The sequence below is a fragment of the Bactrocera tryoni genome, chromosome 2, assembly GCF_016617805.1.
Source record: "Bactrocera tryoni isolate S06 chromosome 2, CSIRO_BtryS06_freeze2, whole genome shotgun sequence".
Lineage (NCBI taxonomy): Eukaryota > Metazoa > Arthropoda > Insecta > Diptera > Tephritidae > Bactrocera > Bactrocera tryoni.
In genome coordinates this window covers 22916221-22944117 of record NC_052500.1, presented here as the reverse complement: position 1 = coordinate 22944117, position 27897 = coordinate 22916221, and the positions used below count along the sequence as shown (strand labels likewise).

At 37.4% G+C, this 27897-nt stretch overlaps 1 protein-coding gene across 1 annotated transcript in view; it reads right to left on the bottom strand.

The window, feature by feature from the left end:
- Nucleotides 1-27897, bottom strand: part of LOC120769357 (neural cell adhesion molecule 1) — a 376191-nt gene that overhangs the window by 69361 nt on the left and 278933 nt on the right. Inside the window, exon 4 of the mRNA XM_040096318.1 lies at nt 21399-21595. Within this exon, the coding sequence (XP_039952252.1) occupies nt 21399-21595 (197 nt within the window). The remainder of the gene's footprint in view (nt 1-21398; nt 21596-27897) is intronic.

Here is a 27897-nt window from a genome sequence, read left to right as displayed (position 1 = left end):
CACACCACATGGCACTTCTTCAGCCGAATGATTCAACGGAAAGCATTAGTGATTCTTTGCTGCTCACAATCTATATACCATTAGCATTCCCTAGACGGTCCAGTGGAGTAGCCCTCTACACTTCGGAAGAAGGCTCTTCACCAGGCTCTCTTGGCTTTTTAAGCTCGGTCTTATAAATAATGGTCAAGTTTTTTAAAGCGCCGATTTATTCTTGGCCGCTCTCTCTTGGGGCGAAAAATATTATAATCTTCGATGAACAATCCTTTGAATAATTCTTTTTCGGCTTGGAGAGTGATTTAATAGCGATAATTGGTATTTTAAATAAGTTCGGAGGGACTTTACGCATAAAACATTCAGCCATCAGTTTCGTATTGATTGAAATGGTCGGATGTAAAATTTTCAAACACGAATAATATGCACACACTCGTGAGCTTGAGTAACCGAAAACGTCATTTAAAAATGATCAGCATAAAACCGAGTGAAGTTGTGAACTCCATCAGCAAGCATAACTGACAGGAACAGTAGAAACTCCACGAGTCGCATAAAAGCCATTGAAGTTTGCGGCATAAAAGCGTGCCAACAGCGGATGCCAGCGTGCCTTGTGGACAAGAGAGGATGGCAATGCCGAACGCCAGCCATGAATTCAGCCATCCAGCCATTCAAGCATTCAACCAACCAAAGCCATTTGCTGATAAAACATGTGCCACGCAGCGCGAGACGCTGTGCATCCATTTCGCCTCATTTTACGGCACTCATGTATTTTACTTTTCTTTCCAAAATATTCAAAAATTGCAAAAGGTAATTCAGTCGTACGCGTATGCATGACTTCGTACCTGCGTCGTGTGCGCGATTGAGTGGCGTCAGGAAGTATTTTAAATCTCACAGCTTCGCTGTCACGTATTGGCTGTATGAAGGAAATTGAAGTTACGATTATATTCCAACAAACGCCAAGCGTGTAGACTGAATGCTGCTGGTTGGGTTCGGTGTTGTCGTCGTCTTTAGTAAAGTCTGTGTTGGTGTGAAGCGCAGCGTATCATATAATGCTATATGCTGGCAGTTATTTATGAAGTGAAAATCACAAAAGGTGAAATATTTACGCATACTCCCGGATATGTGCCTTGCTATGGCTTGAGTATGCAGTGCTATTACAATACAAACCCGCTGTAGTGTGGCAGAAAACTTTTGAATAATAAATTGAATATTTATGTGTTTTCAAAATGTGATGCCGATCTGGTTCATATAAAATATTATATTTTTATTATCTCTCTTGATGCTTCTCGTCAAAACGCAAGTTATATATGTTGTAAGGTATCTAGCATTTAACTCATTAATAGTGCTTTCAGGGCAGGGCTATTAATAGCATCGAGTGTCTTTGTGAAAAGACTGGTGTGGGTGCCAGGCCACAGCGGAATCACAGGCAATTGTAAAGCTGATGAGCTAGCAAGGAAAGGCACTCTTGAAGAGCGGTTTGGTGCTCACATATCCTATTGTGCTCTACTAGTACTAAATAGCTGGGCTTCGCGGAAGCTTGGAAAGCGTTGGCCCACCATCGGCAAGATTGCCGATCGGCCCTTTGAGCCAGGATTGATCGTAAGAGATCTAGTGATCTCTTTGGCCTCAGTAAGGCTGGCATCTACCTGGTTGTGGGTCTTTCAACAGGCCATTGTCCTATCGGCGTCCCTGCCAATACCAGCCTTACAGGGAATCTTACCAGACGTCATCTGTAGAAGCTGGATGGAAATAGATGAGGTGGAATCAACTTAACACTTCCTCCTTGACTCCCCCACGTTAGGAAGGTAAAAAAAAAAAACAAAGAAAAAAAAAAACAAAAAAATGCAGAACGTTTTTGGTATTCAACAAATCACGTGGCTATCTAAACGTGCGGTCCGATAATGACTTAACCGTATCAACCGAGACTTAACTAGCATACTTTCAGCTGAATCAGACTCTTAGTTCAGTGTTTACCACGGGTGGAAGCGGGTGTATCCACGAGTTTTAGAAGAAATGTGTAGCCGAAGTATCGGTTAGAGATTCAATTCTCAGATTTTAGAAAAAATGAGTAGGAGCAATATCGGTTGGACAATCGGTTCTTTGGGAGCGAGTGACTCTAGTCAAGGGTGACAGCATAACGAGTTTCACCGTAATGTCTCTTCTAATGAACCGCATTTTGAAGTTGCAGAAAAAAAGTCCGGGAGCTCGTATTGGCAGATCGCCGTTTGAAGCTGTCCAAAATAGCTGAGACAGTAAGCATCTCAGAAGGCCACGATGGCCAAGCCCATCATAAAATATTGATAATAAGAAAGCTGTCGGAGAGTAGAGTAAATAGGAGATCTCTTCATGGTTGTATGAGATCATGTGGCGGACCGTAGCAGTTTCTGTGTTCTTTTGTAAACATCGACTTAGCATGAATCCAGTGGCTTAATACCAAGAAACTGTCTGTTGCTTACTCCAAAGAAGTTTAAAACAGAAAAAGCGGCTCCATTTGGCGAAGAAGAAAGTGTACCGCCGCCGTTAACAGGGTCTTACAAATTATAACTTTTGGCAAAGGCAATTGAGTATGAGATATGTTGCAAAAGAGCAGCCATGTATACTGGTGCGGATGCTAATCACATTTATGGTAGTAACGAAGGAAGCAGGATCTGACTTAAGAAGATATTCGTTCTTTAAGTTATCCGTACGTTGCTAAAAGTTGATTACCATGAAATGCATTATCTCGCTTAATATCAACCCTAGAATAACCAAAGGTGTGTGCAGAGAAGTAAGTGGTAAGATGACTCCACCTCGCCTTACACCACTCTGTTTTGGCAAAGCGAAACTGATGAAATAATTACGCACACCGCGTGTGTACCTTTTAGCCAGCGTCCAGTTAGGAAACCCCCAATTGCGGCAAGATTGACTATAGTTGAGAGGATCGTTTACGAAAAGGACCTTTGTTCTGCTTCGTTCTGGACACTGTAGCAGGTTAAACTCTTACTTATCCAGAATCGCCCCCGACATATCAGATATATATCCAGCATGCAAAGAGTCCCGATATGACACTAACCACCTCTTTGTGTGTTCAGCTAATCCTACACATCTGACAGCCCTTACGCTATGGTCCGACCCCATCGAAACAGCACGTTTACCGGGCCTACCGTTGGGTGACGTCGATGACAACTTATATGTACCTTACCATCTTAACGTGGAGTAGATAACTGTTAAAACAACAATAATAACATCTTTTCCGGTTCACTCTGGGCTCGGAGGATCACGCAGTCGCAGAAGTCCTGGTTGTTGACCAGCGTTTGCCGAGCTCTCTGGAGTTCCAAAGGTGCAACGCCAGAATAGAAGAATCATCGGAACACCTACCGAAAACCTTCATGCCAAAAACCTCCACTTGAAAGACCCCAAAGTGGTCTGGTAGTCTGAAACTAGAGTTAATGCAGAGCTCCCGACAGAAGACTGCACCTCCTGCTCTCCCCTTTAACTTCGATCTATTTGTGAAAAAGCTCACTGACAAATCCCTCGCGAGCTAATTTGCCTTACTTAAAGTGAATATTAAATAAATAGAAAGCCTGCAACAAAATTAGAAAAATAAAAAGGCAGCGGGACCTTAGGAGAACCAGCAGCTTCACTAACTAGGACAACAAACAGCGACAGCAAATTGTTTGGACACTCTGTGATAGCATGCAAAGGCGCATGCAAAGTACAAATAACGGTGCCCATAACGGTTGATGACGCTGCCAGCAGCCACACGCACGCACACACAGACAATGCAATTTATTTAGCATACATATAGGCTGAAACAGCCGCTTGTGCTAGAAAAACAGGCAGGAGCAAGAAGAGTTATATGGAGAGCGCCAACAACACCAATAATGATAACAACAACAACACCAATGTGGGCAGAAACAACAAACGGCGTCAGCATCAGTGTCGGCGGCATTGCTGCAATTTACTCATATTTATGATGCTCATTTAAAATCCATTAGCAATGTCAGCCAACAAGCGCGCACTCACACACACACACATACACTCATACACATATGTAAACGCGCTCTCTCCAACAAAGTAATATTGCAATTTAGACATGCTGGCAAGCAGACGTAATAGAAAAAATTCATTGAGAAATATGTGCAAAAATATAGAAAATTCATGGCTTGCGAAATAATGCCGTTGGAATTGGCTGCCACTGCGCGCCATTTTGTTGTTGCCAGCTAATGCTTTTATTTCTCGATTCCTGCTTTTCAATTCTTATTTCATTTTATTATTCTTTTGCTACTGTAGGCAGTCAGTCGTGTCGCTGCTCAGATCGTTGGGGCCGATCAGTGACGCGTCGCAACTCTTCACTTGCTGAGGCGGTCATGCGAAGGCGCGCCTAACCTAGTTCTTTGCCTGGCTACTACCACAGTTTTCTATGCATTTTTAAAGGTCTTAAATTATTCGCTTTCCATCGCCTTCCAACTTTTGCCATTCATTTTTCATATTTGAACCGCAGCGCCGCATCAGTCTTCAAGGCTTGGCGATACTTATGCGCGCGCCGTGTGTGTCTGCGTGTGCACCAAAATTTATGAGCGGTTTATTTGTGTGTGTTAGTATGCGCATATTTGCTCGGTTGTGTGTGCTTTTTGATATTTCGGCTCTTATGCAGCTGCTGATAAATATGCAATTGAGCCAATATGATCATTTATTTGCAGCTATTATTCAGCGGTCGCAATATATTGATATATGGAGGTGATAAAAAATCAATTTCGTTTATTAAACTCTGCGCAAATGAAAGTTTCATGCATAGATAACATCAAGTATTATATGATGAGTTCGAATGGGGTTGATCGAGTATTGAAAGCGTAAATTTATTTCGTAAATTTTTCTCAAATAGTTGGTCTATTTGGGCACCCTGAAGTAATATGGTTCGTTTTGAATACCTCATAATATCTTAATTTATTCTTCAAAATCCATGTCGTCCACCTAAAAGTAATCTCTCTTGGCTCTAATACACTTGTCTCAACGTTTTTTCTAATCTTCAAAACAGTTGTTAAGGTCAGTTTCCGCGTAGCAATTCACGTTTAATGTCATCAAAATGTTTAATGGCTCAAAACAGCTTCCCCGGTTTCATACTGAATCAAAGCTCTGGTTGAAATATGTGCCTCTGAATGCCTCGTAACGAGTTATTTTAAAAATAGAAGGCCAAACAAATAATTGCAGTACAGAGGCTTTTTGCAATTCGAGCAATAAGTGCTCTTCGGACTATTTCAACCGACGTTGCTTAAGTATTAGCCAGTATGCCACCCATTGACAACCAGGAAGACGAACGCGAGCGATTATTTCAGCTATCAGCGCCTAAAATAGTATCGGCAAAGTCAGAGGACAGGTACAAAAGCAACAAATTGTGACAGCAGCGGTGCCAATCCGTATGCAAAGGGCGCTGGACCCACAGACTTATTCCGGACATCCACTCGTGGTTAGATAGACGACTTGAGGTTCCGGATTTCCATCTGACCCAAATATTTAGTGGATATGAGTGCTTTCCACAATGGCATTAGTCTGAACTGTATATACAGTAGAGGCCCGCTAATCCGGATCAATTAAAACCGGCCCCTATCCGGAATATAAGGAAATCCGGATTACCAAAGACATATCAGAACTATGTATTATGAAAAAATATTTATAAATTTCTGTTTGTTTATTGTAACAAATAATATACATGTTCAAAAAAAAAAACAAAAACACTTAAACCAATAAAGCATAAAAGCGAATGTAGTGAATAATAAACATGTGATCCGGATTAGAGAATACGGATAGAGAACGTCGGTCCGGATTACAAGGGACCTAATAGAAATTTTGAGTTTTTTAACCCTGTCCGGATTACAGTGGTATCCGGATTAGGCCATGTCCGGCTTAGCGGGCCTCTACTGTATAGAAGACTCTGAACATATACAAGTATTATTTTATTGCCCTCGCTCGTTGATACTTTAACGGCACTCGTGTGTCAGTCGACTGAGAAATGGAATGCTGTTAACGATTCCCTTCAGCATTCCATTCTCAGTCAGCGTCTGCTTTCATAATGACAAAACTGATAGAGAATACTTAGATGTCCTGTTTCTACCACGAAGTAACACTTAACTGGTGATACCGTGGGAGAGTCTTGAGTTGGGAGTTGGTTAGGTTTAGCGGATTAAGCTTCTAAAAACCGGCTATTGATGCTTCCCCCTCACTCATTTTCCCACTGTTCCATAGGAATGTGAGAAGGATGTCACGTACCAAATTAACTTGAAATAGGTCGGATGGGCCCGAGATATGTGAGGTACCATGCCCATCAACCACTTTGTACGCTGAAAAGTTTTGTGTCTCTGGCGTATTTAGCCAACGATTTATCGCACTTTCAGTACTTTTTTGACAGCATCGTTAAATGGAGAGTGGACGGGGTTATCTTCCGATTTCAACCAATTATAGTAGACAGTGTCAGTAGGAGTGCTAAAAGGATTTGTCCTGAGCGAATGTGCCCGGAGTTCTTGGCCACGAAAAGTGACTCATTTGCGAAGACCTTAAGCAAAATCGGATCTGGTCGAAACGTGCTAATCCAGCACAAACGGCGACCAAGCCAGGATTGATTGCCTTGAAGTGTTTGTTGAGTATTTGATGGGATTTGCATGGAACTTTGGGATTTTCTCCTACCTTTAATTTCTTTATTCAGATCTGAACCGTCAACAATTGAATGAAGGAGCGTCCAGAAGCGGCCAGGCTTGCTCATTAGGAAAGGAATCCATTAGAAAGGTGATCCATTAGTACAATCTTAGGTCATACACATCGATGGTAATACGCCAAAAGCCCCAGATGCATGAATGGGAAGTTTTTATGTATACATTTTATATCATGGATCTGGTTAAAATTCGCCTCAAGGGAAAGTATGAAAATCGACTGTCCCAATTTATTGCATGACCAAATCGACTCAGTTCATCCCGCTGATATCCCACTTATATAATTAATTTAAAGTGTCCTAGACGTTTTCTTCGGGGATTAAAAAGGTGTAAGTCAAGATTCAAAACGATTAGCTAACTTTGCCATACAAAGATTCTCTTTCGGTGAATTGTTAAGCACAGATGTGTGGGTAATTCTTTAGACTTTCAGACCGTCCTTAAGGGGTTACATGGGTTTACGGGTTTCAAAAAATCGAAGTTATTTATTGCCTTATTGAATTCTACAACACCTCTAAAATACTGTCTTCAATAGTTTTGGAGATACAGTGCTACAGGCTAAGTGCGCCGTCTTTTAACGCGCTTTTCAAACATTTTTTTTTATAAAAATGTCAGCCAAATAATCCATTTTTCGTTTTTTTCCTTCGTCCAAGTTCTAGATGAAGGTTTTAACTAAAACACGTATTGTGTGGCTGATGTGAGTATGCAGCAACTCAGCAATTTACATAACCTAACTTATTAGTTCCTAACAATATAGTTTTTATTTTTGTATTTATTGGCTCTTACATATTATTCCTTCGGCTGGTACAACCAATTACAATAAGTACATATTCGAAATTTGCCTTCGAATCCCCTCAACATAAAATGTGTTATTAAAGTTTAGTTGCTCTTACTAAAGAGTAGGGTCAACTCTTGCGCCACAAGGGACATCAATAATAAAAGCTGCACCCATGTTGGGTATTTTGTTGGAATTACACTTAATTTACCCACTTCGTGTGACGGTAAAGGCTTGTGCAACGATAATGTAATAGTAATTTAAAATTTCCTAAAATATTGCCAATGAATGGGCAGCAGATGGAGTAAAATTTCAACTGTAATGTGTTAACGAAATATGGTTGAGCAAGTAAGGTAGAACTTAATTTGAGTTGAATTAAATGTAAGTAACAGAAAATCAGCGTAGTGTCTGAATAAGATATTATTTTTGATTTCGAAAATTGTATGCTTTCGTAAGGGAGCTTATATATATGTATTTTTGATTTCGAAAACTTTATTCTTTCGTAGGGGAACTTATACACAATACATGTACCTTATGCCAATTTTCTGGGAGTGAGATATGCGATTAGGGACTTTTTCGATATTAGACAGGTGCTATTCACATATCTTGAGCGTTGCCAGAATAAAGTAAAATGAACTGGAAGTGATTAAAAATGGTATACCATAAGAAGTGGACGTACTGGGTTCAGATTTTGGTTATTTGAAGTAAACAGGACTTTTTGAATCTATCCATCCCCTGGTGCCGCCATCTATGTGACGATTGGTGCGTTAGAATCTGCTATTTTTATTGATTGTCCAGTGGGAATTTCATTATATTTCATGGATGGGAAGTGAAGTTATTGCGTCAGTATGTTTGTGTTATCGGTGTGAAAATGAACTTCGAACAAAGAGCCAACATTAAATTTTGTTTTAAAATTGGTAAAACTTTTACCGAAACGTTTCTATTGATGAAACAACTTCATGGCGATAATTGCCTATCCCGTAGCAGAGTACACTAGTGGTTTCAACGTTTTCAAAATGGTCGTGAGCACATAAATGACGATCAACATGTGGGCCAATCAAAATCCGTGGTCACCGGAAACTCCATCGAAACTGCGCGTGAATTCATCAAAAATCAGTCTAAATCATCATTGAAATTCATGAAAATGGAATTGAGCTTCTCCAAAACATCGATTTATCGCATTTTGACCGAACATTTGGGCTTATGAAAGGTGTGTGCTGACTGACGACCAAAAATTGCTCAGAATCGCAACATTCGATCGACGTTTCTGAGCGATTATGTGACCAAAAATCACATTTTACCATTAACCACTCTCCGTATTCAGCTGATATGGCACCATGCGACTTTTTCCTTTTCGGAAAAATGCTTTTGCCCATGGAAGAAAAGCGTTATGCAGACGTAGAGGCCATTCAAAAGGCTTGCACCGGCATACTGGCGGCCATACCGGCCAACGAGCTAAAAACTCATTCGACATGCTTTTGGACCATGGAAAAAGCTGTATTGAAGCAAAAGAAGACTATTTATAATAAAATAAATTGATTTTGTCGAAAAAACCATTTGTTCTGTTTTTTTTAAGTCCTGTTTACTTTGGAACGCACCTTGTAGGTCGATGTTAACATGGATATTATTTGAACAGCTAAAAACTTCGATCTGTTGTAATGCCTAAAAACTCCTATATTCTGAATCATAATACTACCAGAAAAGGACAAAGCACTTTGAGCGTCCCCTAAAGGTGTTGAGCTGTCCATTGGTCCGGTCCATTGATAGAAGACAGGACGCCAATGAGGATCCAACACGGTCCTATTTCGACGTGAGCGGGGCATGGATAACACCTCTGGCTAGCTAGCTAGCGCAAACGAGCTTGATGTTGAAAGAGCTTGAATCTGATCTAGTAGCTTCCAGAAGACTCGTTCTCCAACCTTCCCACCTAAAGCTGGATGAGCTATGTGTTTTGGTTTGCCAAAGTTAAGTTAAGCCCCAGTCGTGCAAAGCTGGACAGTGGATGTTAAAGTGCTTAGATGTTTCCTGCTCACCCTCTTCCATACAACTCTCACAACTAGCCTAACCACAGAGTTTGATTACATTTTTTATGAACGCCGTTTTTTAGGCGCTACAATGTCCCGATTAATTGCGATTTCGATCCGATTTTCAGCTCCAGCTGTTTAGAGAATTCGAACGCTATGATCTTTTTACACATATAATTTATATAAAAGCTTTGTTCTTAAAGCCTTTCTGGATCACTCGCTGCCCCATCTATAGACCATAAATTCCTAACGGCGTGTCATATGCCGTAAGTTTGTCCTTTAATATAATGGATAACTAACGGTCTTACCAGACGTTGCGACAAGTCTATTTCCAAACCATGGAGGTACTACCTAAAACACGAAGTGATTTCTTGTTTAGTTTAAGAGTCTATCCGTTGTATATTAATGGGTTTTTAAATATTTTCCGATCTTGGAGCCACCTAGTGGACATATTTATGAAATGGAAATATTATTTGATGTGGCGAATATGTCCCTGAAATATAAAATCACTTCTTTTGTAAATATGGCTTGTGGAACCACTTCGATCTTGGCGTCATCTATCGACTATGCTTTATATTATTACATAATAATATTTCTTGTGATAAACTTGTCGTAATATAAACTCAATCGGATTGCAAATACGTTTTCAGTGCCATCTGGCGGACCGAAATGACAATTCTGCTATACCTGCAACATATAAGAAATTTCCTCCAAATATAAAAAGACGTCTGTAGTAAAGATTGCTTGTAGAACCACTTTGATCTCAGCGCCATCTACCGGATATGCCTTTGTATTATTATATAATAAGATTTATTGTAATATACAAATAATAAACTTAATCGAATTGCAAATAAGCTTTCAGTGCCATCTAGCGGATCAAATTGACAACTATATTTATCTTTGCTATACCCACAAGATATACGATCCTCGTTGAAATCGTTCAATTTGCTTTTTAATCAATGTCTAGAGTCCATCAGATCTTTTCAAACTTCTCACATCTATACATACATATGTCTCGAATAGTGAAAGATGTTACGAATAACTGTCAGTTGAACAAAACCATTATACTCCGCGCAACATGTTACGAGTGTCTAGAAATAGCCTACAAAATTATATTGTTAAACCCACAAACATGTTAGCGTGTGTATATGCGCCTAAATGTAGGCAACATAATAGCCCGAGAATTTGATTATATTCTAAGAGGCATTTGTTGGTTACCTTTGGGTTAAAACTGTGGTCCAGCGCCTGAAAGTAGACTTGTACGGCAAATATACATATAAAAATGCTTGTCTGCAGGCACATAGCAATTTTTATTTTTATTTATTTTTGCTTTGTTTACAATAACTAACAATAGCGCCAAGAATTATGAAGAACTTACTGTAAACACACCACATGCTCGGGTAGAGGCTGGAATGCCTGCAGCACAACATGATACTAGACAATACCAGAGGAAGGATCACATGCCGTTCCTGCAAGTATGAGTGTGTGTGTGTGTGCGTGCGTGGTTGTGTGTGTTTACGACATAACTATGCGTATTATATTCTGATTTCAGACTTAATCCTCACAATTTTGCCGCCACCCGCCTGCTGCCTGCAGTGCCCCTCTCCGGGCTGGTGTTGCCTGTGCGAGTGGTAAACATGTGAAACAGCTTTCAGCCTACTGTCACGAGTGTTTCTTTTCTTGTTGTTGTTTTTGTTGTTATAGATGTTGCTGCCAGTATGTGCTAGTAAATTTACTTCTCAATATTATTTATGAGATTTTTGTTGTGCAACTCGTACTCGTTTATGAATTCCTGTCGCATTCTGCGTAATTCAAAAATATACAATACCTTACAACAGATAAGAGCTTATAGCTTTTCATGCGCGTACACACCCATATATCCACTTCTATTTGTGTGCTTGTGTGTGTGTGTGTGTGTGAGTTTTGCTGAATTCCAACATGTCTACGTACTCGTATAACTTTCAGCAGGTTCGTTGGCTTGTAGTGCCATTACTTGTCCAGTGGCACGCATTGTGGAAATCTTTGTCGCAATCACAGTCCTGCATGCCGTTATAGCTTCATGTGACACGTTGATCCTGCCACGGGGTGCAATTCCAGGCGCGAATGTGAAAGCTTTTGTGTGAAGAGTTTGCCATTTTTCAGCGTCTTAACAATAAATTTCTAAAAATTTACTTTTTTGTCCACAGTAGCTAGTGGAAATATAAACGGAACTTAGGCTGGTCTTGTATAGACTAAGTAAGTATATAAAATAGTTTTCGCAAGGTTTCGATCCGATTTGGCTGTTAAAATTCTCTATAGCTGCTTCTTAAAAATAGTTTGGAGTTTTCATGAGCCGCTCCAACCTTTTGACTTCCGACAAACACTTCTTTGCCCACGTGACACATTGTAAATGAAGCTATATTATTAACTTTCTAAATAGCCAAGACCCATGAATCTTTTTATTTCTAAGTTCTGACCAATTCTCAACTATTCTAATCTCTAATCACAACCTAACTTCAACTAACAGTTGAACCCCGAATCTAATCTGACCTAATCTAAAATAACTTAAGCCAGCCTCTTTTAATTTAGTTCAACCGAAGCTGAAATTATTTAATCGTACTTAGATTAGGTCAGATATGATGACTGATCCACAAAATGGGAATTGTACTTGGCCTACTTTATATGATTCTTTGGGAAGCTATAAAAAATATAACTCCTACATCTAATCTTATTAGTCGGTTAAGCTTTGAGTCCATTTCAAATCTGCTTATGCTTTTCATTTCTTTTCTTCTGTTCTGTCTGAGCTCCCAAGTGTTTCAGTCTTGAACTCGCAGAGATAGAACAGTCAAGAAGGAAGTGTTGAAAGATTTCTAGGATTCATATGTTTTCTCCTATGCACATTCCACAGCTGACATTCCTTACAGCTTGTACAACAAAGAAAAAATTACAAGTATGAACCTCCACAACTAGAGAGAGTCCGACTTTACTGCGGTCAAAGAAGCTTACTCGAACACTCGCGATCGAGAGGGGTCAAGATCCTGTGAAGCCCGCATGAAGGGAGTGGAAAACTGACCTTTTTCCATTCTCCTGCTGACGGAGCTAGGATGCCTTTCTTTGCCACCTCGTCAGCTTGGCAATTACCTCTGATTCCGCTGGGGCTTAGGATCCAAACTAGTCTCAACACATAGTGATTCGTTACCACTGATAACGAGGCGGAATGTCATACTTGGTTTAAACTAACCGAATCTAACAGATGAATTCCGATTAAAGTCAAACCAAATGAGTGTTGATAAAAAGTCAAACCTTATCCTATGTAACTTAAGCTCACCATTAATATCTCAACTTACCCTAGACTCATTTAATTTTATTCCATCTAAACACATTTAATCTTATTTTACCTCACTGCATTCTAAGTTTTTCAATGTTAAGTTTTAAGAATTGGAAGTCTTATGTTATGTTACTCAATTTACTTAATACAATCTAACTTAACTTAACTTAACTTAACTTAACTTAACTTAACTTAACTTAACTTAACTTAACATAACTTAACTTAACTTAACTTGACGTCACTTAACTTAATCAAAACATAACGAAATTTAGTCTAATATTTCTTAAATTTACTTAACTTAATATCACTTAACCGAACTTAAAATAACTTAATTAAATTCAGCTTTAATTTCACATCATACAACTTAACATCAATTTATTTAAACTATTTTTACTTAACTTCTTCATAAAATTTAATTTAACGTAAACAAATTTAACTTAACTTAACAAAACATACCAAAATTTAGTCTCATATTAACTGAACTACCTTCACTTAATTTCGCTTAACCTAACTCAATCTGATTCAGCTCTAATTTAACATGACATAACTTAATTTCACTTAACCTTACTTAACTTACCTTACTTAAACTTCACTAAACTTAAACAAAACATAACAAAATTTTGTATAAATTACTTAAGCTTACTTAACTTAATTTTACTTGACTCAACTTACCCCGATTCAGGTCTAATTTAACATCACTTTACTTAACATCACTTTATTTAACCTTACTTAACTTAACTTTAACCAAGTTAACTAAAATAAACTTAGCTTGACTTAAACAAAACATAACTAAATTTAATAAAATATTACCTAAGCTTACTTAACTTAATTTCACTTAACCTAACTTAACACAACTTAACCTAACTTAACTTTAACCAACTTTAACATCACTTTACTTAACATCGATTTATTACTTGCCTTAACTTTAACCAAGCTAACTAAAATAAACCTAACTTGACTTAAACAAAACATAACAAAATTTAGTTTTATATTACTTAAACTTACTTAACTTAATGTTACTTAACTTAACATAACTTAATCCGATTCAGCTCTAATTTTAATTTAACTGAACTTTACTTAACCTAACTTAAACTAATTTAACTCTAATTTAATATCGCATAACTTAACTTAACTTGACTTAACTTAACTTAACATAACTTAATCTGACTTAACTTGGCAGTCTTAAGGGGGTATTCTACTCTAGAATTTTGAAAAATTCGATTTTTTTTCATATATTTAAAGTTTAGACCCTTAAGAACATATCCTCCAAAGGATTTTTAAATATTAAAATTATTTTAAGAGCTACAGTTACTTTAGCGACGCAGTACCTAGCACGGTTCGGCCGTATCCAATTTTTTAAACGCTATTTTCTCGAAACTACTTTTTTCCTCACAGTACCGGCATTATCTCAAGTTCAATACAACCGATTTACTTGAAATTTTGTGTGAACTTTCTTTATATAATCCTTTATCGTTCCTACCATCATCGTGTCAAAATTTTTTTTTTGTAATTTTAAAAAAATTCAGGAATTTCAAAAAAAAAAGCGTAAAAAATGATTTTTATTTTCAGGCAGTCGCCATTTTTCAAAAAATTTGTTTTCTTGTTCCCTAAGGTAGGGACTATAACAGCATCCTTACTGATTAAGAATTTCTTTTGATTTTTTTTTTTCAGATCACCAGGAGAGTCAGGATCAATGTCGCCAGGATGCGCCATTTTTTTTTTTACACCTGTCTCTCCCCCCTTTAATTATTTTAATTTTTAATATTTTTTTGTAAAATTTGTTTTCTGTATTCTTAAGATATCAATAAAAACACCATAAAAAGATGGATAGTAAGCATATATTTTGGTTTTTTTTTTAATAAAATTCAAAAACCTGCCCAAAATTTGATTTCTAGACTAGAATACCAACACTAACCAACACTCTATGTTTCTAGTAGTAAAATGTAGAACAGTGACGGATTCCGACCAACCTTTAAATTGCAGTATCTTTGGAATTGCCCCAATATTTATGACCATTCATATTTCTCTTCACTGTCTCATATATAGGCATCTTATGTCTTCTGCTAGAGACTAAAAAATTACCAAATTCCACGCTTCGGTATCTGCCACGCCACAAAGTGGACCTTATTGCAGCAAGTTGCCATATGCCGAAGCCTTTTGTGTCACATCACGAATGCATGCGGCTCAGCAAGGCATGATTAATGTTCGCAAGCAAAAGTCAGGCATGTAAGACATGTAAGGGCTAAAAATGCTTAATATTTACATATGCGAGCATAATTCAACACAAATACACATACACATGTATGCCTGGTGAGAGTAAGAGAAATAAAAATAAAATGTGCCAACAACTGAAAACTTGTCGTAAAAGTCCGGCATTATCAGGCACTTTCGACTGCTTATTGAAATGACATTTTTACCCAAAAAGATATATTTTTGCATAATAGAATAGCATTTCCAGTGAGCATGTGTAGATATTTGCAGCTGTGCGTATGTGTGCTCACTTGCATAGTTTACATTTTTAGGTATTTTCGACCAAAATTAATATTTTAATTCAGCTTTAGGCCGAAACGATATAAAGCAAAGGACCTGCTGCAGCCAAAGCCCTTACAACACACATATACAGACATACTTCTGATTTTCTCACACACATGTTTGCATATGTTGTTACATAAATTGTCCTTTTTTCGTACGAAATTTCATTTCCCAAGCACTCTTCACAAACTATGCAAATGCTGAGGAGTTTATACTCTAACATACTGAGGTATGCTCTTGAAATGTGGATTTGGTATTATTGTTTAATATGATTTTTGTGATTTCATACAGCTGGTTAAGTCAGTTGCACTTATACGGGTTTACTTTATTGGGGTAACCAATTTAATTTGCAGCTTTTGCTGTAATTTTTTTTACTGAAGTACTCTGTTGTCACTATTAGGGAAATTGCTGTGCAGCTGCTGGTTATTTGCATAGTGGAGGTATATATTTTTCGGTACGTGTGTATAAATATGCTTTCCTTAATACAGTCCGAAAAATTCTAACTGAGTATATATTATACATTTAATAAATATAATAAGCATACTGTGAGCACTTCAGTGGGTACATGGCGTATGAGTGATATTTCACTGTAATGTAATAAAATGTAAAATGTAAATAAGAAGTGCTTGGCGTTTATTGTTACATTTGCTTGCTCGGTTGAATATTTGCATGATTTGAGGTCCACTTTAGAGGCGCTTTAGGCGAGTTATTCTTACTGATCTTACAAAAAACAGTCGCTGGGTGTGTCACTTAGAGTTTAATAATATTATAACAACCACTTTGCCACATCCAAACAAAAAACTACGAAACCTTACAAACATATATACAAAATTATCAACGTGACGAGCTGAGTAGATTTACCATGTCCGTCTGTCTGTCCGTATATAGGTGAACTAGTCCACCACATTTAGAAACATCGCACAGGTAATTTCCCTCTTTGTCGAGACAGTTGATATCGGACCACTATGGCTTATAGCTGTCATACCGATCGATCAACCTCAAGTCCTTGTATGAAACTGTTTTATTTGTAAATAGTGAGACCGAAGTTAGCATTTTTTCTTGCTGATAATTATTTTTTGGCTGCTTTTAGTTCGTTGGTTGGATGAAAGAGAAGGCGCATAAGCTTCAGACCGCGGCGCCCGCATTTCGACCATCATTGGACACATTGTGCTCCGGGATGAAAACCGATTCAAGCCTTATCCAACAACTCAGATGATTTGGTGAATTATCAGATTCTTTACCACCCCAGCTGCCCAATGTCTCTTAAGATGGAGTTGTGGGAGCCGTAGAATATATCCCTTCTTATCCGGTTGAAATCTGGGTATTCACGTAGATGATGTTCCGGTGTTTCAACATGCGCTGCGCATGCCCTGCATTGTGCCAAATCCACTTTTTCCATTTTCCGAATGTGAGCTTCTAAGGGTAGGTGCCCTGTGATGATCCCCACAATTTTGCTAAGTAAATTTTTGTAAAAAAGTTGAAGCTTTTGGTCTAACCACCTTCAAAACTACCCAAAGTAACTTTGCGGAATGCCTTGTGCTAGCACTGTTCTAAGACTTGAGATCCACTGCTACAAGTAACCCTTGAATGAGCTAAACGGCCTGAAGCAGATTAGGGGAATTGTGCCTTCAGCTACACCGAGCGGACCTTGCGAGAAAAATTAGCTTTTCCTTCTATACCCAGACGATATTAGCTGAGTTACCTATTAAAAGCCTAGTAATTGCCAGTAAGTGAGATTAATTATTGATGCTATGGATAGTCTTAACTGCCACTTGCTTTATGGACTCGCTGGTTAGAGCAGAAGCCCACTTGACACCTTTTGTTTTGCCAAAAATGTCTGCCTGAATACCGAGTGGTAGGCATTTAGTTTCAAGCTGCATTCTGTGTATGGATTACTATTGAAGAAGCCCACTCCTCTTTCTGTTTTAACTTTTGATACGTCAGTGAATGTATAGATTTCGCAGTTGGAACGGTCAATCACAGAACCATTGGCCCAATATTTTATACTGGGAAATTAAAATTTTTTGTTTAATTCCTTATGGATCTCCTTTTAACAAATGTGGTATGATACAATGTCCGTAGCCTGGTACCAGCTGGCCGTAAGCATTGCCTCATACCTCACTTGTATGTACTATATATTGGCCGGAAGTTGAGGATAACCTCCAGAGCTTTTGTAGAAGTGGTTTCCATTGCGACCGTTAGCCCCAGCAAGCAGGCAACATACGTTAGCTTGGGACAAGTGATACTTGTAGAGGGCCAATGGATCATGTGGAGTCGTAAATCCCACTTTTAGGCAATAGCTCTTCTGTAGGAGTTGCAGATTCAGAAGAGTTTAGAAGCTATGCGCTTAATGTGTTTCGGAGCCACCAAGATCGTGTTATATCACACCGTTAGACTATTTCCTGTATGTAAATTCTAAAGTCTATGCGGACAATCTCTCTTCGATTCTGGCCTTAGATCAAAACATCGCTACGGTCCAGTCGAAATGCTCCAACAAATCATCGAAACTTGAACTCAACGGATTGACCATCTGAAACGTAGCCGCGGTCAAAATTTGAAAGAGGGACTCTCCATCTTCCGTTCTTTCGATATTCATAAGGATTATTCATATTCCCCAATAAATTCGAAGTTTCTGTGGTTTTTCTCTAAAAAAGTGGGGAACCTCGAAATGGATCACATTTTAATATGTGAAAGTATTATTGTTAATCATGTATACTATTGTTGTCTAATTTCAAATTTTCTTTTATTTTCTTTCCAGTTTATACTTCTAACCTTAGCGTCAAATGAAAGGAATTTACCACTGCGTATACGTAACGTTTGAAGTTTATAACAATAACTTCAGCTTCATATGGGTTGAGTGGGTTATGGCGTATACGTAACATTTGGTGAGTGATTTTTTGCAAATTAAATTACTATTTTATTTATTTCTCCGTTTGATGTTTATGATAAATAATTATGAATCGCTGCGTTGAATTTGAGATTTTTCTTCATTTGAAATTTATATTCCCGTGGAGAACTTTGATTATGTTCGGATCAGAGTTATAGCTGCCTTAATTTCATTGCCGCTTATTGGAGGAAAGATAATGTCATATTTTTGATGTAAAATAATGAAAATAACTAGAGTCTCATGATCATGAGTTTAGTTTGCTTTTAGCAGATACTCATACTCTTTTTTGGTCGTTCTGTTTGTTAAAATTTGTTAAAGTAAGAATGTAGTCTGTTCCAAAGAGACCCAACACCGACAAGCAGAGACCATTTTTATTTTACACAAACCTTTTCTTTTACTACAACGTGTTGAGAAATAAGTACGGTATCTATTAGAGGAATGACGTTGAAAATATCATAAAAAGGGGGCAGATAGATTTATTTAAAATTTGTTTAAGCTTCAAACTTCAATAAAACATTATCAATACTGAACTTGTACCAGACAAAAACAAAAAAAATAAATATAAAATATATTGGTTTTACAAAGACTGCTTCAAACTTTCGAATCTTCATACTACTTGTAAAATGCCCGACCATGCGTTGAGTCTAAAGATCTTTACGTGTGCAAAAACTTTCTTAGAAGTAGATAAACTTCTTTATCGTGCGGCTTTTAGGAGACTAGATCGATACAGCATGGGTCTCTTACTTTAAGTTATCCTATCGAAAAAGCTTTAAGTGGTTAAACACAGGCAGAAGGCCGAAAAAGGCGATTTTTTCAGAACTTTTTCTGCGAAAACGTTTAAATTTGTTGATCCAAAAATTTATTTTCGACCAAAATTTCGGCTTAAAATTGCTTATAAAAAAAAACATATTTATCGGTGAGAAGAAATCTTCGATTAGTTACTGGAAAATAAATATAAGAAGTTGGTGTTAAAATTTGAGGCTAAACAGTGTAGCGATTTTCGAATAATGTTAGTCACCGACTTTGAAAATACCATTTGGCCTTGTACTTCCAAGCACTCTGAAACGCCTTTTAAAATTTGCGTGTAACTTCCAAAATTTTCACTTGAACAATGTGAAATTTTCTGTATGTATTCTTAAATATAAGTAGATTAAGAATATAAAATAAAAAAAATATTTTTTTTTTAAGTATAACAGTATATAACCGCTTAATCAAAATCAATTTTCTAAGGAGGTTGATTCAAAGTGCTATGTACTATATACGGATTGTATTATTTTGATCACTTCTAGGCACCACTTGCGTTAGATTTGGGAAAGAAAATAAATTAGTGGTCGCTTATATATTTTTTTCGTGTTAAAAAATTGTTAAAAACCGTACAGAATTCAGTAGTCAAGCTAGACAAGCAAATTGCTAGTTTTTTTTCAGTTTACATAAAGATCACTTCACAAAGACTCTCCAAATACTTGTATGTAAAATGAAGTTATTGCGTTTTAAATGTCAGTATGTTTGTGTTATCGGTGCGAAAATGAGCTTCGAACAAAGAGACAACATTAAATTCATTCATTTTAAAATTAGTAAAACTTTTACCGAAACGTTTCAATTGATGAAACAAGTTTATGGCGTAAAAGAGTGCACGAGTGGTTTCAACGTTTTCAAAATGGTAGTGAGGACATAAATGATGATAAACATGTGGACTAATCAAAATAAAAATCCGTGATCACCGGAAATTCCATCGAAACGTGCGTGAACTCATCAAAGATCAGCCGAAATCATCATTGAAATTCATGGAAATCGAATTGAACATCTCCAGAACATCGATTTATCGCGTGTTGACCGAAAATTTGGGCTTACGAAAGGTGTGTGCACGGTTTGTTCCGCACAAATTGACTGACGACCAAAAATTGCTCAGAATCCAACATTCGATTGACGCTTGTGACCGATTATCACATTTTAACCCTTAACCACTCCTCGTATTCAGCTGATATGGCACCGTGCGACTTCTTTCTTTTCGAAAAAATGCATTTGCCCATGAAAGGAAAGCGTTATGCAGACGTAGAGGCCATTCAAAAGTCTTGCACCGGCATACTGGCGGCCATACCGGCCAACGAGCTAAAACACTCGTTCGACATGCTTTTGGACCGTGCAAAAAGCTGTATTGAAGCAGAAGGAGACAATTTTGAATAAAATAAATTGATTTTGCCGAAAAAATCAATTGTTATGTTTTTTTGTTTTAAGTCCTGTTTACTTTGGAAAGGACCTTGTATAATTTGGACAATAATATTGCAGGGATATTTAGTTCAATTTAGACGTTTTGCCATGCTAATCGGTTCTTTACAAATCCCAATCATGAGTGCCTTAGTTAGAGATCTGATTTTGTGTAGAGTAATTGCTCTCACAAACAGAGTAGTGCATCTTCCGTTTGAGTTTGAGATGAGCTCTGGCTGGTGAGACTGCAGCAACTCATTAAACCAACTAACCGAAATTCTGCCAAAATACCAAGGTCGTTGATTTTAACACAGATTAACTGATATCTTTTGTTGTACAATTGAACTAATTACCACAAAAGTATTGAAAAACTGCAGTAATCACCATTCCTTAAAGTTGTCCGTCGCTCCTTTGTTCCCCTACTCTCTGCCTTAATGTGCTTTCCTTTGTTCAAATTGATGAGATAATTACCATAATTTGCTTACTCTTCAAGTCGCTCTTTAAAAATTTCTGCAGCAGAAAGTGGCAATTTTAAATCATTGGCCGCGGCCACTCTCTTACCGCCAGACAAGCATTTTTCGCATTTTTCGTTATCGCTTTCCACCGCCTACGCTATCAACTTAAAAATGAAATTTTTCGCTTTTCTGCACTCATTAGTGCAAAGAATTAACGGAACAATTGCTAGATATCAACTCGCATGCGTTTTATTTGTGGCTTCTTGTTATCGGCAGACAGCAGTCGGACGGCCACACGGGCAGCCAGCCAGCGCAACGACCAGCCAACTATCCAACCGGCCAAGCGTTCAGCCAGCCAACCGGCCAACCGTTCAGCCAGTCAAGCAAACAAAATTTTTAGTTTCACTGATTTCGCCGCGCAATTCCAATAAACTCGCTTAACTGAGAGAGTGTATGTATATATGTGTGTGCGTCTGTGTGTACATTTGTGCGTGTGTGTGTTTGTGCGGGCGCAAAAGCAATTAATTTGATTGCCTACTTACAGTTCACATTCAGCGTGACAGTTGTCTCCAGCTTATGACCCTCGGAGATGGCACGATTCCAAACGACGCATTTATATTTGGCGCCATCGTCAGCGCGTCTTGGCAGTATTTGTAATGTTGCATTGGTGTAATGATTTTTGGAGCCGCCTTTCAGTATGTACGATTGTAACGGTACGCTGCTGCCCTCGCGAAACCAACTGCAATAACAATAAAAACATGTATCACGGTATAAAATGTGAAAAGCCAGAGAGAGAGGGAGAGTGAAATATTGTAAATGAAGAAGGTAGGGCACATGCACGCAAATACATACATATACATTTATATGTGTATGAATACTGACATACAATATATATATACATGTAAGAAATTATATATATCAAAGTCTATTTGTACAATCAAGTGTAGCTATCGCTTGGCTGACGCATTAGAGCAGGACGCCTTGGCGAAATTACAAAATAATTTATCGAATTTCTTGTCCGACTTGACTATCTCGCGTAGCTCATTCTATGTCTGTGTGTGTTGCTTTGTTTGTGCGTGTAAGTGTGCTCCTGCAGCAAATCGTTTTACTTTTCGTTGCTCATTTCTTTTTAATTAAGTCTTAATGTCGCTGTGGCTTCAGTGATTCTTTCTGGCGGAAAGTAGATTGCGTGTCTGTAATAGAAACCGATACTAGGCAAAAAATGTCTAATTCGAATTTGAAATAATCAGCCCATTCTGTAAGAATCTTCTTCAAGTCAGCTACGATGTAAATATTTTTTTCATTTAAAATTTGAATTAAAGAAGGGCCTTTTAAATTTAAAATTTTTTTTCGTACAATAGGAAAGAAGAAGGAAGAAATAGGCGTTTCTTTAACAGATTACGCAAGTTTTGAAATTTAAAAAATATCAATTTCCCAAAGTTTCAAGGCAATCACAGTAAAACTGTAGGAAGTAGTACCTTTGGGAGTGCGGCCCGTCAGGCCAGATTGGTCGGCTACTGCAATCTGCGATAGTAGTATTTGGGGTTCCAAAAACTCCTCTCAAAACAGGCTGTATGCCGCAACGTTTCAACGGATGCTATGCAGTTTCTGTTAGCTGTACCTCCTCTTGACCTGATTGTCGTATAGGGTGTTGCATTCAGGTTAAGCAGTGGCTTGAGTGTGTTACCGCTCTTTAATGACTGAATATCCGACATGGTCAAGTGAAGGTAGCAATACTGCTCAGACAATAGTCCTATCGGTCGAGTGACTTCTGAGTACCTTGGGTACGTTGATTTGTTAAGGGTAGGCCAGACTTTTGATTATGTCGGGGTTTGGTTCTGGGCCTCTGAATGCATTTTTGCATCGTGGGAACCTGTCTGATAGGTCGGGGTGTTAGTGTGGAGCTCGGTTCGTGGATTTATTGCATGTCATTGCTGTGACATTAGGGATGTGGGTGGTATGGTGGTTAGATGGACTGATCAACGTTTATTTTGAACAATTATGGTCGTTTAGACGACAAAGGCGTTTAACTGAGAATTAGAGTTAGCTTTTTGTCTGAATGGTGTGTGCGTATAATGTGCGTATGGGGTCACACCTCTGGTCATTAGTCCAGAGCAGTATGGAATTCTGACGACAGACCTAATTCTGGTAACACGGGGAGCAGGAGGTATTAAAATTCACTACAACCTGTTTATACGGACTGGACCTTCGGGGAGTATCGAGGTGGTTAAAACCGAATGCTGGGGAACGTACACTTTACTCAATTGGACGTAGATTTAGTTGATTTAGGGAATCAAATTACTATATACACTTTATTTATTTGTACATTTGCCTTAAAATAGGCTTCAGTTTCGGTGATCACCTATTCGTTCGACGAAAAATTCGTCCCAGCAAATATTCTTTTAAGATCTGAGAACAGGAAATAGTCGTTGAGGGAGAATCTGGAGAATTGGATGGATGCGCAAGCAATTCCAAGCCCAATTCATGAATTTTTGTCATCGTTTTTACTGAAACCGGCCGCTTTTCAGTAACGCTTTGTAGTAGTCGCTGTGGGTGGTTCTTCCTTACTCAAGGTAGTCAATAAAAATTATGCCATGCTTTGGACCGGATTCATTGTGTGCAGTCCACTTGGATGACTGTCGACTAGACTTCGGAGTGAAATGATGGAGCCATGTTTTATTCATTGTCACATATCGGCGCAAAAACATATTTATTTGGTAACCGTTCTGAAAACCATTGTCAAATATGCATTGGCCACAACTATCAGCATCTATGCTTTAACTCAACCTAAATTCTTCTGTTAAAAATATCTATATTCAATAGCAGTCAGTTTGTCCATTAGTGATACTTCGACTTCTCTTATGAAAGTGATTTGTTAATACATGTGGTCCGATATCCAAATATCATGGAGTCTATGCATGAATGTCTTTTAATTCAGGCTTGGTGTGACCAAGAGTTCCGTTTTTTTGCAAAGCACTTACTTCTAATCCAAACCATATTCGTTGAACAACTTGTATTCCTTATCTTTAGTTAATATTGAGTACTTTGTAACTTTATCTATGCACGTAAACCATAAAGTACTAAATAGGCAACTGCAGCTATTAGCGAAATTGGACGCGCACCATTAAAAATGCAACAAAAAATTATAAAAATAAATAACTAAAATAAATCTCGCTGCAAATGAAGTAAATACTCATATACTAATTTGCTACCAAGCTTTTAAAGTTTCCAGCTGCTTTGTATGCCACCGCTTCACTTCAAAGTATCCTTCATAAAGTACTACACTGCGTATACGTTACATGAAAAATTCCGTTTCTGTTCTCGCACTTTGTTCTTAAGTCAACATAATTTTCGAAGTCAATCAATTTAGGTTTACTTTTAATTTCATTTTGACCTTAACTTAACTTTGCTTTACTTTCCTTTACGAACAGTTGATAGCTTAGGCTTGATTTGGCTGAGCAAAATGCAGCAATCTCAATCACACATAAAAGTGCTACAGTGCCAACTAGCAGTAGATTGGGTGCTAAAGGCACTGTGAGAGCTTTGTGACGCAAAGCAAAATTATGCTTTAAAATCTACTAAAAGATAATTCATTGCAGCGAATAATTTGTTAAGGTTTTTATGCGCCTTTTCCGTCAGACAGGTGCTTGTGTAGTCATATTTTCCGGTAGTTCTGTGATAAGTGTAGCACTCTCTGATCGAAATTTAAATGAAATATAACCATCTTATAAAATCGCCGGTAACGAAAAATCAAATATTACTAATGTGTAATGATTGTTGATAGACTTTTGTAGGACCAACGCTTTAAATCCATGTCGAGTTGACACATTTTCGAATCACTACACAGCAGAAAAATTTGTTTGCTGTCCATTCTGTAGAAAGCCGTAACATTGTTCTGATCATACATAATCGTATATTTGAACAAAAAGAGTTCATACAAGCTGATTTCATCCTAGTAGAAAACAGTCATTTCTACTCGATTTTAGGCGATAATAATGTTTGATTTATCCTGACTGTAAGTCCTTGCCATTGGGAGGTTCAAAGAACTCGTAGCTTTATAATTCTTTTAGGTAACCAGAAAATGTTTTATATTAATGTGTGTGTTTCTTTAATTTGTATCGAGTTTGTTTAAGAAACTATGTGTCTGAGTTTAATTTAGTTTGTGTTTTATTTGAAGTGACTTAACTTTGGTGCTTAATAGAGTAGTGTCAAATGACTGACATTCTTTATTCGTATATAGGGGTGCTTAGTGAGGTGTTTAAGAAGCCCATTATTTAACTGGATATTGTTTTTTTATAAGTTTGGATGGTTAAATAGAAAACTGTAATTTCTAATTGTGTAAACACTTTTGTACGCTTGCAACATGTTGGTGTGGAGTATAGTATAGTTTAGTTCACCTAACGGTTGTATGTATCAACTAAAACTAATCCAGATAGTTATAGAGTTATATATAGAGTAAATGATACGAATAAAATTCTGCTTGTCTGGTAGCAACGTCTTTCGTTTGTAAAGTTTTGGAAATGTAGGCATGGCTTCGGTTCTTAATGTGTCTTAAATACATATATATATCTCAAACCATTGATGTTAAATCAACCAAACTTTTTTAATACAAATAGTTACGGTCTAACTTACTGCATTGTAAAAATAGACTAAATCGAATTTAAATCACCCGCATTACCCATATAACGGCTATGATGAAAACTAGTACAAGTGCGTCAACTCACTAAATATACTCAGTGGGTAAAATTAGATAACGAATTAACCCAGATTTCGTATTCTACATACATAGGTTGTCTTATACATTTCGGAATTAGAGAAACAATATATGTTAATAATCGAAAATTGCTTAGTTCTTTTTTCGAAATATTATTTATACCATCAATAAACACTGGTCCTTTATATAGCTTCAAGACCGAAAATTAAACTAATTTCATCATTGCATTGCTGCTGAGTGAATTAACATCGAAAGTTGAAAGAAAAAAATAATCGCGGGGAAATGTTCACGTCTTAATTAAATTTTTTGGCCGAGATGAATATTTTAAGTTACTGTGGACAACACAAATAGCGCTCATATGTTAAAACAGTCTGAGTAATATAAAATCAAAAATTAGAAACATAATATGAAGTTGTGAGTGAGACCGGTTGAGACCGGTATCAAATAAGTGGATCCTGTCTTCAGCTTAACTGGTCGATGTTTACCTCATACCGATTATACTATAATTTAGTTAACTGCGTTGACTTTTGTACCAATATTACGGATATAAAGCCTAATATAGCAAAGTGACCAAGGGAGTTTACGACCTAGAATATAATTTAATGAGTTATGAACTTTTCGCAAAATGCTTAATTCAAAGTTTTGCATACACCTGAAAATACAGGGTGTCTCAAAATTATCGCAAGATTTAAATTTCCCGTCATTTCAAAACTTTTTCACAAATTGTGATTAAATTTCAAAAAACAAAAAGTGGTTGCGATGGTTGGAAAAGAGTTGCGATGATTCAAAAACACAAATCTACAAGTGGTACAATGCCTTCAAAGACGGTCGAGCTATTCTTGACGACCTTCGACCTCTTCAACTGATGAAAATATTAAAAAACAAGAAAAAACGTTAACTTCGGCTGCATTTCTTTCAGTAACTATGTGTTCCGTTTATATGGCAGCTATATGCAATAGTTAACCGATCTGAACAATTTTTGCAGAGAATACATTATTGCTTCAGGAAATATTCTATACCAAATTTCGTGAATATATCTTGTCAAATGCAAAAGTTTTCCATACAAGCCCTTGATTCCGATCGTTCGGTTTGTATAGCAGCTATATGCTTTAGTTGACCGATCTGAACAATTTCTTCGGAGATTGCATTGTAGTTTTAGAAAATACTCTATACCAAATTTTGTGAATATATCTTGTCAAATGCAAAAGTTTTCCATACAAGAACTTTTTTCCGGTCGTTCAGTTTGTATGGCAGCTATATGTTATAGTGGTCCAATATCGGCAGTTCCGACAAATGAGCAGCTCCTTGAAGAGAAAATGACGTTGGCAAAATTTCAAAACGATTTCTTAAAAACTGAGGGACTAGTTGGTATATATACAGACAGACGGACGGACAGACGGACAGACAGACGGACATGGCTAAATCGACTCAGCTCAACATACTGATCATTTATTTATATACTTTATAGAGTCTCTGACGCTTTTTTCTGCGTGTTACAGACTTCGTGACAAACTTAATATACCCTGTTCAGGGTATAAAAAGGGAAGGGTATAGCCGTTCGAATGAGTTTGGTGTATATTGAGAGCATTATACTTGTAAATGCCGATCGAATTGAGCCACGAATGTAACTGAGTTTAAAGCCAAAATCGTAATAAATACCATCGATCAGCTACCGTATTCATCTGAATTGGCTCTGTCTGATTCTTGCTTATTCCACAAATAGAAATTGCCACTCCGTGTAACCTGTTTTTAGTCGATCGAAAGGATGAAATGAAATTCGCTGATGGAGCTGAAGAATACCTCAAAAAGTGTTTATAAAAAATGTACTACTATATAGTACATCTGGTGGAGATTACTTTGAAGGAGACAAAATAAATATTAATGAGTAATTTAATATGAAACGTTTTATACAATTTTTAAAATTTCCGGGTACTTTTTTGTCAGAATGCATAGTTCAGTAATGAAGGTCTGTCGTTCTATACTAAACTGTCAGCTGTCGATTTGGGGTGTTTAGGGTTGTGAACACTTTACTATATAGATAGTGCCAAATTTAAATAGTGCGTTGGTTTTGAGACACCCTGTATGAATTTCCAATCTTGCGTTAAACTAGGAATACACCTTAAATCGCCATCTTTGATTCATAAGAGCGTGTGAAGCCGAACTTAACTTTTACTTACTTATTTTTCACTTCTGATTTACTATGGTTGTGGTATGAGCTGCTTACAGATTTAGCCTGAGTTTTATTAATTTTACATATGAAGTCAACATAGGTGTGATTCTTACTAGTTACCACATATGCAGTTAGAAGGAGGAGCTAATAGACACTG